We start from the raw sequence: 12500 nt of genomic DNA, 5'->3' as shown, positions 1-12500 counted from the left end.
GGTCTGGGTGGAGGTGCAGATCCACACCAGGGAGGAGAACTCGTCCGTCTGCCGCAGCTCCTCCTGCTGTTCCTGGACCCACACAGGCAGGCAGACACCAACGGACACACACACACACACACACACACACACACACAGGCACACACACACAGGCAGGCAGGCAGACACAAACGGACACACACACACACACACACACACACACACACACACACACACACACACACACACAGACACACACAGGCAGATGCAGGGACACACACACAGATTGCACATGGACACAGAGGCACACACACGGATGGAGACACACACACACACACACACACACACACACACACACACACACACACACACACACACTCGGGAGTAAGTATTATGCCTTAATAGTACAACTGAAATAAGACAGACACAAACACACTATCTAGTGAAGGTCAATCTGTTAAAAAGCACACGCTCTATCGACGTTTCGTTCGGCTGGGTAACTGTGGAGGTGTGACCAGCAGAAGCGCAGACCTCGTGGCCAACACTAGCGCCACCTCCACACTCTCACTCTGAGATCATGACGTCGTTCTCTGCACTGCATCGCTCGTTAGGAAGGCAGCGTTCGAGGCTCCCTGTGGAGCAGGCACAGCGGCAGGTCCTATTGATGCCGTGTTTCAGCAGAGCCCTCGGAGAGCAGGTGAAAGTGGCCGGGGTTTGCCTTATCCAATAGCAATGAAGGACGATGTAAAGAATAAATTGCACCGTGATGTTTTTTTATGCAGAACGAGAGTTTGCTCCATGAAAAGGCCTAGTTCTGTCGAATCAGGTGAATATAACACAAACACACACAACAATATGAGATTTATATTTATAAATATATATATATTTCGGTGTGTTTCGTGTGTGTAGCATAATCAGCATGATCAAATAGAAATGATCACCTTGGTTATGACGATTGTTGAAAGATATGAAACGAGATATGCAATGAGATATGCAATGTGCTAGCGACATGGCAATGAAGCTATTGTAGAAGAGAGAGAGTATGTGCGAGTGACTGATTGCATGTATGTGTGCATGAGTGGGTGATCGACCGAGTGAATGATTGTATGTATGTGTGCATGAGTGGGTGATCGACCGAGTGAATGATTGTGTGAGTGTGCTTGGGCGCACGTGCGAGTGAGTGAGTGAGAGAGTGAGTGAGTGAGTGAGTGAGTGAGTGAGTGAGTGAGTGAGTGAGTGAGTGAGTGAGTGAGTGAGTGAGTGAGTGAGTGAGTGAGTGAGTGAGTGAGTGAGTGAGTGAGTGAGTGAGTGATGTGTGTTGCGTGCGAGTGAGTGATGTGTGTTGCGTGCAAGTGAGTGAGTGATGTGTATTGCGAGTGAGTGAGTGAGTGAGTGAGTGAGTGAGTGAGAGAGATAGAGAGAGAGAGTGTGAGTGAGTGAGTGAGTGAGTGAGTGAGTGAGTGAGTGAGTGAGTGAGTGAGTGATGTGTGTTGCGTGCGAGTGAGTGAGTGAGTGATGTGTGTTGCGTGCGAGTGAGTGAGTGAGTGAGTGAGTGAGTGAGTGAGTGAGTGAGTGAGTGAGTGAGTGAGTGATGTGTGTTGCGTGCGAGTGAGTGAGTGAGTGATGTGTGTTGCGTGCGAGTGAGTGAGTGAGTGAGTGAGTGAGTGAGTGAGTGAGTGAGTGAGTGAGTGAGTGAGTGAGTGAGAGAGATAGAGAGAGAGAGTGTGAGTGAGTGAGTGAGTGAGTGATGTGTGTTGCGTGCGAGTGAGTGAGTGAGTGAGTGAGTGAGAGAGAGAGCGAGCGAGCGAGTGAGCGAGTGAGGGAGTGAGAGAGAGAGCGAGCGAGCGAGTGAGCGAGTGAGGGACCCGTACCTCCAGCTCCTGGTCCAGCTTGTCCAGGCTGCTCTGGGAGCCGGTCCTCCTCCGGGGGGGGGCCGGCTCGGGGGCGCTGCTGTAGAACACGCTGGCCCCCACTATGGAGCCCCCATCCCGCGTCTTACCCCCCGACAGGTTCACCCCCGCAGCGCACCACAGCTGCACACACACAGACACACACACACACACACACACACACACACCAAGTAAAAAAAATATAGAATTAAACTGTGTCTTTGGATAAAGCAAAGATTATCATATTATTATAGAGAATAGTTATCTAATATAATTTTCATTTGTTATTAAAAAGATATAACTATAATAACATTTATATAAAAACGTGTATACTGTAGTGGAACAACTGATAAATTGATCGGCTGCGTGACGCATAATATTGATCTTTGGATGTGGGTTGATTGGTGACGCTGTCTCATGGATAAATGTGTCACAGAACGGCCGCTATCAGTCCATCATGTTTAACCTCTCCGGGCATCAGACCCTGAGTTCGTATTCCCTCCTCAGTACACAGCGAGCGCAGAACACAACATAGATCTCTGGTTCTACTGAACACAAGTCGATGGGTTCCTCAAGCTGGGGACTAACCCCACGACGTTAGGGTTAGGGTTAGGGGTCTAGGGTTAGGGGTCTAGGGGTAGGGGTCTAGGGATAGGGTTAGGGGTCTAGGGTTAGGGGTCTAGGGTTAGGGGTAGGGTTAGGGTTAGGGGTCTAGGGTTAGGGTTAGGGGTCTAGGGGTAGGGTTAGGGGTCTAGGGGTAGGGGTCTAGGGGTAGGGTTAGGGGTCTAGGGATAGGGTTAGGGGTCTAGGGTTAGGGGTCTAGGGTTAGGGTTAGGGGTCTAGGGTTAGGGGTCTAGGGTTAGGGGTCTAGGGGTAGGGTTAGGGGTCTAGGGTTAGGGGTCTAGGGTTAGGGTTAGGGGTCTAGGGTTAGGGGTCTAGGGGTAGGGTTAGGGGTAGGGGTCTAGGGTTAGTGGTCTAGGGGTAGGGTTAGGGGTCTAGGGGTAGGGTTAGGGGTAGGGGTCTAGGGTTAGGGGTCTAGGGGTCTAGGGATAGGGTTAGGGGTCTAGGGGTAGGGTTAGGGGTCTAGGGGTAGGGTTAGGGGTCTAGGGTTAGGGGTCTAGGGTTAGGGGTCTAGGGGTAGGGTTAGGGGTCTAGGGTTAGGGGTCCAACCCCAGCACCAGCGGTACCTTCATGGAGCTGTTCTTCTCGTCCAGCGGTCTGAGGAACACGGGGATGGGGAGGTTCCTCATCTTGGTCTCCGACTGTCCCCCGTTGGCCACCTGGGGAACCGACCACATGACCACAAGAACCCGGCTTTAGACAGGGGAGCGGAACACATACGTCATGTTCACGGTGCCCTGGGGCAAGGCACAGACAGGCCTGGGGGAAGGGCGTGACGTAAAATGGTTGTGGGTTTGAATACATACGAGAAGGCGACAGTGAGCAAGTGAAATATATCAGCACTTTTCATGATTTCCTTCACGTTGTGTTACAGCTATTCTATATGAATGATTAATCTTCCCCAAATTGAATACAGACTTTGGTCGAAAAATGCAATTTCCTGTCCAGTATTTGTAAGCCTGGATCCCCTAGATTTAATTACATTTCGCTGCCACTGCTTGTGAAATATAATGACCGTTACTGCAAACATTATCCTAGTAATGAGCTGTGGGACTTTTATCAAATCATTCCAATAACATTAGGGTTCTCCTGGAGTGTCTGGCTGGGCTTGAGCTTAGCCTGTTGGAGAACAACTGAGCTCTGAACCACCATTTGCAGTACCATCATGACACACATTCTCCAAGAGCAACTTAGCATATCTTGTATCGTCCATATTATCCATGTGGATAATTTATTTTATCATCTTGATAATGTTGTATGTGAATACGGTGTGTGACGTGTTGATGCGACTGTGACTTGGTATTTCCCCTGGGGATCAATAAAGTATACATCTATCGATCTTTAGTATAGGCTACACGGGAACCTCCTAAGATGGCGCAATTTGAATGGTTCGCTACCTCGGGATATTGGGCAATATCCTATGATTGAGATCTCAAACTCGGGATATTGCTTGACGTTCGTCTCGTCACACTAATAAAAACAAATAAACCGCTAATAAATAATAATAATAATAATAATAATAATAATAATAATAATAAATCCTGGTAAAAAGTGTTATCTTGTTTAATTTTGGAGTGTTCACATGTAGTATATATTAAAACAATTATTCACCTCAGGATCTGCGAATAGAGGGGAATATTCACTTTGCCTTCGGCGAATAATTGTTAAATCCATCTTCTACGGCGGCTCCATACCTTGTACTTGTGGGGCAGGCTCCAGCCGTACGCCTGCACCCTGCCGTCCTCCTTCTGAACGTGGGCCTTGACCTGCTGGTACTGCGCTCTCTTCTGCTCCCTCCTGGACACCGCTGTGTCTGCTGCCGCCCTGGGGGACACGGAGAACACAGCAGCTCAGTGACAACGTCCACCTCACAACACGTCAGCACAGGCCGGGGGTCCCCCCCAAACAAGAGGCCGAATGCTTTAACACCCACCCCTTCAAAACGCTCGGAATCATCCATTACCCTAGTGAGATTAGCGTTGAAGAATCATTAATACCGCTGGAATGAGCTACGGCAAAATGTGAAACTGAAATCATATATTTATTTAAAGCCGCTTGCTAATAACGGTGTCAATACTTGTGAATGTTGTACTTGGCCTGTACTAGTGTCTCTTCATTCGTCTTGTTTGTGTTTTTGATGTGTATTTGTTGCAGAAAACATACCCATGGCTATCATGACCAACAAACCCCAACAGTATATACACTAGCGTTCAAAAGTTTGGGGTCCCTTGGAAATGTCGTTATGTTTTAAAGAAAAGCCCTTTTTTCAGTGGAGATAACATTGATCATTAATATTAAGATAACATAATTAATCAGAAATACAGTCTAGGCATTGCTAATGTGGTAATGACTATTGCAGTTTGAAACGGCAGATTTTCAGTGGAATATCTACACAGGTGAGCAGAGGCCCATTCCACCAACCATCACTCCTGTGTTCTAATGCTACATTGTTTAGCTCATCGTGTTAAAAGGCAAATTGACGATTAGAAATGCCTTCGAATAAAAGTGTGAGTTTTCATGGAGAACACGAAATGGCCGGGGTGGCCCTAAACATTTGAACGGCGGCGTGGCACCCATCCAGGCGACCGGGACTCACTCCTCGTTGAGGAAGTCGAAGGCCTTGCTCTTGTCGCTGGGCAGCTGCTGCAGCGTGCTGCTCTTCTTCTTCACGGTCGGCTGCACCTGGGCGCTCGGCGCGTTGTACTTCAGGTTGACCGGCGCCTCGCCCGCGGGTTTCTTACCCGCGCCGCCCGACGAGCTGAACAGACGGCTGAAACTGGAGGCGTTAGAGGGGGCGGGGCCAGGGAGAGGAGGGGCGGGGCCAGGGAGAGGAGGGGCGGGGCCAGGGAGAGGAGGGGCGGGGCCGGGGAGAGGAGGGGCGGGGCAGGGGGACAGAGAGGGGGCGAGGGAAGGGGCGGGGAAGGGGGAGAGAGAGAGAGAAAGAGAAAGCACAAACAGAGACACACATATAGAGGGATGGACACAAAGCAGTGGCCACGGCAGACCGGGGATTCAGACAACATGCCATCGGGCATGTTGGGCGGGTTTCTCACTGTTTCTTTCTTCGAGGTTTTCTTGCCTGCAGCGCTTTTTTTTGTCCCAATGAGACACTCCTTACAGGATTTCTTTTTTATTATTATTATTACATGCCCAGATGCATTGTATTTAAAATAATTAATGAATAGAGATCCCAGCTCTCCCTTGGTGCAGCTCATAATTTGTATCATAGTTAGTCCCACTGAAGGCACTGGTCTCCTAATGGGATGTGAAGGTGAGGTACCCAGGGAGAGACTGGCTATTGGAACCCTCACCCACTGATTTTACTGATAATAAATAATATTTTCAGACTTTTAACTCCAGACAAAAGTCTGATAACAATTGCCTCTTGTTTTCCCATCGTCATGGCAACCGTTAATGGGTACCAAAGAGAAAGCCAGCTTCGATGCAGCCGACATCGGAGCTGGTCTCTGGCGGTAAGGGGGTGGTGGGGGTCACAGGGTCGCGGGGTCGCGGGGGTCAAGGCTGTACGGGTTAGGGCTTCACTGCTGACCAGGCGGTTAGTACACAACACAGCCCACAGCCCAGCGGTCTCTGCTACCGTCTGAAACCCAGCCTGCATCTGGACCGCTGTACTTATATACACTATAGTCATACGCTATAACAGGATGTAATAAGTTATAATATGATGTAATACTCTATAATATAATATCTTAAAATTCATTATATGATTAAACACGCTATAATAAAATACAACATGCTATAAGTTAAAATATGATATAATATGTTATTATATGATATCATACATTAAAGTATGTGAAAATGCGTTATATTATCATGTGATATGTTATAATAGGATGTAATATGTTATAATATGATTTGATTTCTTATAATAAATCATAAGATGTAAAATGTTATAATACATTGTATCAACATTAAGATATAGCTCTTATGTATCATAGAAGAGTTCCTGTCTGTCAATGGACCAATCAAATCCTTTCTGCTGCCCCCCCCCCCACCCTGATCAAACCCTCCCCAACTCACCTCCTGCCCAACAGACACACACAACATGAGGAAATAGAGACGGGAATGGGGAAGGGGGGGAGGGAACGGGTCCAGGGAACAAACACGCACGCACGCACACACACACACACACACACACACACACACATGCATTTTAGCAGATGAGTCCACATGAGACATGTCCAGGTGGCCTGGCTCAAGGGCCGGGTCAGATGGTCACAATATGCTCGTTAGCAGAAGGCAGCTGCTGGTTCACGGCGCCATGTTGTTTACAGGTACATCGTGCATGTAGATCTAAAGAACTAACGAATCATTGGCACTCAAACATGAACACTATCACAAACATTTGGTCCTAGAATTTGGCAGCTAGTCAGTCTATGTTTTCATGATTAAAGTCACCACTAATACGTCATATCTCAGTTAGTTCATTCCGTTAGTATAAAAGGTTCCCTTTATGCCCGTATTCAGTTAACACGTTTGTCATGAGGTAGCGCTAGTCATTGTCATATCAGCTAATGCGACGCCGGTGATTGAAAAAAAAAAACTTGATAGCAAAAGTATTCCCATTCCTCCACAGAAACAGAGCACACGATCAACCAACCACAACCACCCCCAACCACCCTTCAACCCTCAAACCAAAGTCATTCCCAGTCCCATGCAGTAAAAGAGACAGCCAAGGTCGGGACAGCGGTGGATGTTAACTAACACATTTGTGATTTTTGGAATCACAAATTAGATTTGCAGATGAAAATTGCCATTACAATGTTAAGTAGGCAAGACTTTGATAGAAGCCACTCCCCCTGGCCTGGCTGTCTCTTTACGAGCGTGTGTGTCGGCCAATCAGGGCCCAGCATCACTACATCACCCCAAACATTTACCTACATCCTGGATCACAAACCATGGAATGAACAGAGACAACAAAATAAACAACAATTAATTAATTAAGCAGATCGAAATACATTGTGGTTTGGAGTGTAACAACAACAGTAGCACAGGAATGATGAAAGTACAAAAGGTAGTGCTTACAACTGCCAAAGACTGGATTTCTTCTTCTCTGTGAGAGCTGGGTTCTCCTTGGATTGCCTGAATAAAAATAAAAATAAAACACAAACCCAAAAGGAAATAATTTTTTTTTTTAAATGTTTCATCCCGTAACACAAATAAAAAATTACAATTACAATAATTGAACAACCGCTCTCCTTTGAAGTGTTAAAAATCAGACAGCATCTCTTTGTTAGCACCTTGTTTCACAGAATGTTTCAATTTCACTTCATGTATGAGGTGTACTATATATCTGTTATGCCCGAAAAAAAGAGAGGAAAAAAAAAAAATAAATAAAAATAATAATCGGACATCGTTTGGAGACGGTTGTCATGGCGACGGGCGGCTCACCGGATCATCTCGGCCCATCTCACGGCCTCTTGGAGCTCCATCAGCCGCTCCTTGTACTGGTTCCTCTCCATTAGCACACGGGCCATCTCCACGCGCGTGAAGCGCTTCCTCTGGGCCGTGGGCACGTCGCTCTGCTGGGGGTCCGAGGGCGCGGGCAGTTAGCACGCTGCCGGTCTGTCAATCTGTCTGTGTGACTGACTGTATATCTGTCTGTGTGACTGACTGTATATCTGTGTGTCTGTGTGACTGACTATATATCTGTGTGTGTGTCTGTATGTCTGTGTGGCAGTCAGTCAGTCACTCAGTCAGTCAGTCAGTCTGTCTGTCTGTGTGAGTGTCTATCTGTCTTTCTGTCTTTCTGTCTGTGTGAGTATCTGTGTGAGTGAGTGTGTGTGTGTGTGTGAGTGTGTGTGTGCGCTCGCGCAGTCATGGGTGTGTGTTCAAACTCACATCCTCTCCGTTGTCGCTCTTGGTCTTCTGCTTGGCCTCGTCAAGCTCGGCCCGCAGCCTGACGAACAGAACATCATCATCATCATCATCATCATCATCATCATCGTCAGGAACATCCTTCAGGTTATTGAAGTCCAGAGGGTTTGAGATGTCCAGTAAAACAAGGTCACTCTGAAGACTCTTATCACAAGGCCATTAGACACTCAGCGCGATATCGATCTACAAGGGGAGCCAACACTGTGCCGACCATAGATAGTATATAAAATGGATGTAGCATCCGGGCAGACCTCAGTTTTTCCAACTGCATCCAATTCTCTTGGTTTATACGCGTCGCCATCTTAGTTTGACTCGTCAGTTTGACTCCGCCTCATTTCCTTTAACCAAAAAAGGGCATTGATCTCCCGCCCCCCATTGATGGGGGTTGGGAGATACGCCCATCTAGGTGACGTACAGAGAGTGAGAGTCAGCGGCTAGCTGTCAATCAAGAGGCTGCGCCCCTAATTATTCATACAATTTAACCTCCAATAAAATAAAAACTAGCCTCCTAAAAAAAAATTCACCCCCCTCAGTGTTGTCATGGAGATATGAACTAAACATACTGACTAGAATGTTTTTTTGGACCAGGCTGTAAATAGGTTTAATAAGACTGTGAAAACGGCCTGTTTAACAAGTGAGTCAACAAAGAATTGCTCCCTTTTGGTACCACCTCGTAGTGGCCACCCGGTGCTACTGCAATGTTTGTCACTTCCGCATTGGATGCTGGCAGAACTCGCTGTGGTTGGGGCTTGGTGCCGATAGGCACCTGGTCGGCCACAGGGCCTGGTCTAGGGGCGGGAACTGTTCTAGGGGCGGGGCCTGTTCTAGGGGCGGGGCCTGTTTTGGGGCGGGGCATGTTCTAGAGGTGGGGCCTGTTCTAGGGGCGGGGCCTGTTCTAGGAGTGGGGGCTGTTCTAGGTGTGGGGCCTGGTCTAGGGGCGGGGCCTGGTCTGGGGGTGGGGCCTGTTCTAGGGGCGGGGCCTGTTATAGGGTCAGGGCCTGTTCTAGGGGCGGGGCCTGTTCTAGGGGCGGGGCCTGTTCTAGGGTCAGGGCCTGTTCTAGGGGCGGGGCCTGGTCTAGGGGTGGGGGCTGTTCTAGGGGCGGGGCCTGTTCTAGGGGCGGGGCCTGTTCTAGGGGCGGGGCCTGTTATAGGGGCGGGGCATGTGTTGATGTCCTTTGTGAACACTTGCATTGATGTTGATTTGATGGCGATGGCAATATTCAATATTAAATTGTAAAAACAAAAATATATTCTGAACTCTGACCTTGTCTGGAAAGTACAATATTGTGCTCTTTTCTGAGACAAGCCGTGAAACATTGTTATTCAGGAAGTTTGTATCAAACAACTCGCCCTCGTATTAATCTGTACCCTGGAAGTAGCTCTCAGGTTTGAAAAGGTTGCTGACCCAGACATAGAGGATCCATCCATCAACCTAAACACCTACATCTACATAAACACACCGTAGGGATCCAACTAACTTGAGACGCAGCGAAGGGGAGTCAGGGTATCAACTCTCATATATGAGGTCACAGGATATGACGACATTAGACAGGACGTGAGCGGGGCGGGAGCAGGAAGTGACCTACTTCTTGAGGTCCTCCTCCAGCTCCTTGTTCCTGTCCTCCACTCTGGCCTTGGCCTGGCTGACGGCCTCCAGCTCGCTCTGCAGCCCCTCCCGGAGGCACGCCAGCTCGTCCACCTGAGCGATCAGGTCGTTCTTCACCACGTTCAGGGCGTTTCTGGACCGCACACACACACACAGAGACAGACACACACGGGCGCGCGCACACACACATGCAGACACACGCACACACAAACACACACACACACACAGACACACAATGTTATTACTGTCCGTTAGCGACAAGGAAAAGCTGCTCCGATGCTAAAGCACATCGAAAATATATATATATATAATCAACTATAGAAAAAGTTGATTATTATTATAGTTGCATTCGCCTAGGATCAGTGTTCGCCACTGTTGGATGTAATTTCCCTTAATGCAACAATATAATTGTTTTTTAGCTCACTGGCACATACAACTTCTACACAACATGAACAGAATGCAACTTTACAAAACACAACTTTTACAAAACACAGCTGGAACAGAACAGAACTTGACAGAATAAGAATGTAACAGATCAGAACGTTAACATAACCTGGTGGTTAGTGAGTGGTACTCACTTGGTCTCCAGCAGCTGGGCATTCTCCTGGATGAGATGCTCAACCTCACGGCCCATACCTGGAAGACAAGAGCAGGACGTTCTGCTAAAGGGCGAACAAACACGTTATACCGAGACAAGAGGAGGACGTTCTGCTAAAGGGCTAACAAACACATTATACCAAGACAAGAGGAGGAGATGTTCTCCTTAAGAGCGTGTACAAACACCTTATACCGAGACAAATTTCCACCAAGGTGAACAATAAAGTAATTCATATCTAATTTTTTTATTCATCTCTGTTTTCATCTCACCTAGAAAGTTGTAGTCTGAGAGCAATACGAGTGAGGTAGGAGGCAGAAAGTTAATTAAAGAGAGGTTTAAGACAGGAGAAATAACCACTACAATTACGACTAGCTACTACAACTACTTCTATTACAAATACAGCTACTACTATTACAACTACAACTACTTAAACTATTACAACTACAACTACAACCATTACAACTACAACTAAAACTACTACAACTACAACCAAAACTATTACAACTGTAACTGCTATAACTACAACTACTACAACAACAACTACTATGTTTTTAGGCCACGATACAATACAACAGCACCATGATAATCTACACCAGGGGTCAGCAACATTTTCAACATGCAGTGCCAGTTTGACATTTCCTTGTTAATGAGTGGGCCTTAAGAAACAATATATTAAAAATTAAGCTGAATTATGACACAGCGACCAAAAACATTTCCAGAAGACCTGGAATTGTACTACTTCCATATAGTCCACAATCATGCATCAACATTTTAAATGTTTTTTGGGTTGTTATATTTGCAACATGGGCTTACAAATTATAACTACATATCAGAAACATTCAGAAACTCATTCAGAAAACATATTTGGACTGTGAGAAATGTAAAAAATGAGAATATATGAGAATGTTGGAACCATCCACTTCAATATCTTTAAGACATGTACAGCTTTGCAAAACCATGTGAAGGCGATGCATACAGGCCACTTCCAACAATATTTTAAATATTTTCTTCTCTATTACTCACAACATAGGTTTAAAAACTATTAATTGATCCCATTTCAGAACACTGCTTTCTGTAACTAATTTAAACATATTTGCACTGGGAGGAAATGCCCAAAACAGAATAAAGTGCAAAAAAAAAAATGGTAGCAATGATTATGCTGCCGCATTGTGCTGTGAATTTTTTTAATAATAATAATAATAATTTCTTTTTTAAAAAATGTTTTCCAAGTGTGCCAATGATTCTGCTGCCCCGTGCCAGTGGTGGCACGCGTGCCTAGGGTTGCCGACCCCTGATCTACACTAATGTATTCTCATGGAAACACAGAAGGAAGCTGAAATGGAGTCAGCAGCATAAAACCGGGTAGAATTGGGTAACGTTTGAAATGGGCAGATTCTGCCACTATGCATTAAAGTCAAAAAAAAAAAAAAAAGTAAGTGTCTTAAGACTTTAATTTTGGTAAATACGGCAGAAAATCCTTTGACGCAGTCGACACCCGACCCTACATCTGGACACTGACGGGAATAAAAAAGATCGGAAGAAACAGAAAGATCTGGAAGGATTCCAAGCAAACGATACACACCCGAGAAGTCGTCTGCCAAAAGGAGTGCAACGGTGAAGAGAAGTGAGGAGAAACGATGAGGTCAGAAGGAGCGAGAGTGACATGTGCAGTGGGGGGGGGGGGGGGGGTCTGAAAGGCAGACCCCCATGTTGGTGCGTTAAACGAGGACAGGGAAGGTGCTTCCTACCCAGGAGGTCGGCTCCGTCGTCCATGTCTCCGATGAGGTCGTTCCCGGCGGAGGACAGCTCCTCAAACAGGGACTCTGTGTTGCGGTCGAAGGCCAGGTTCTCCACCCCCCCGATACCCTTGGTGGGCGTGCTGGGAGGAGAGGAGAGGCGGGGGGGGGAG

The 12500-nt window shown here is 46.9% G+C and overlaps 1 protein-coding gene across 3 annotated transcripts in view; it reads right to left on the bottom strand.

Annotated features, from left to right (window-relative positions):
- Positions 1-12500, bottom strand: part of LOC307090514 (C-Jun-amino-terminal kinase-interacting protein 4-like) — a 48131-nt gene that overhangs the window by 8386 nt on the left and 27245 nt on the right. Inside the window, exons 8-18 of one of the 3 annotated variants that reach the window (XM_079757198.1) lie at positions 12340-12470; positions 10572-10629; positions 9974-10126; positions 8352-8409; positions 7902-8035; positions 7536-7592; positions 5086-5265; positions 4184-4313; positions 3056-3148; positions 1851-2012; positions 1-72 (exon numbers count right to left, since the gene is read on the bottom strand). The exon at positions 1-72 is cut by the window's left edge and continues 136 nt beyond it. In XM_079757198.1, coding sequence (XP_079613324.1) covers positions 1-72; positions 1851-2012; positions 3056-3148; positions 4184-4313; positions 5086-5265; positions 7536-7592; positions 7902-8035; positions 8352-8409; positions 9974-10126; positions 10572-10629; positions 12340-12470 — 1228 coding nt within the window. Of the gene's footprint in view, positions 73-1850; positions 2013-3055; positions 3149-4183; positions 4314-5085; positions 5268-7534; positions 7593-7901; positions 8036-8351; positions 8410-9973; positions 10127-10571; positions 10630-12339; positions 12471-12500 lie in introns of all 3 variants that reach the window. The other 2 variants (XM_079757199.1, XM_079757200.1) reach the window with 2 other exon arrangements.

This window comes from Pollachius pollachius (genome assembly GCF_949987615.1).
Source record: "Pollachius pollachius genome assembly, chromosome: 19".
Classification (NCBI taxonomy): Eukaryota; Metazoa; Chordata; class Actinopteri; order Gadiformes; family Gadidae; genus Pollachius; species Pollachius pollachius.
This window is presented reverse-complemented; position numbering and strand designations above follow the sequence as displayed.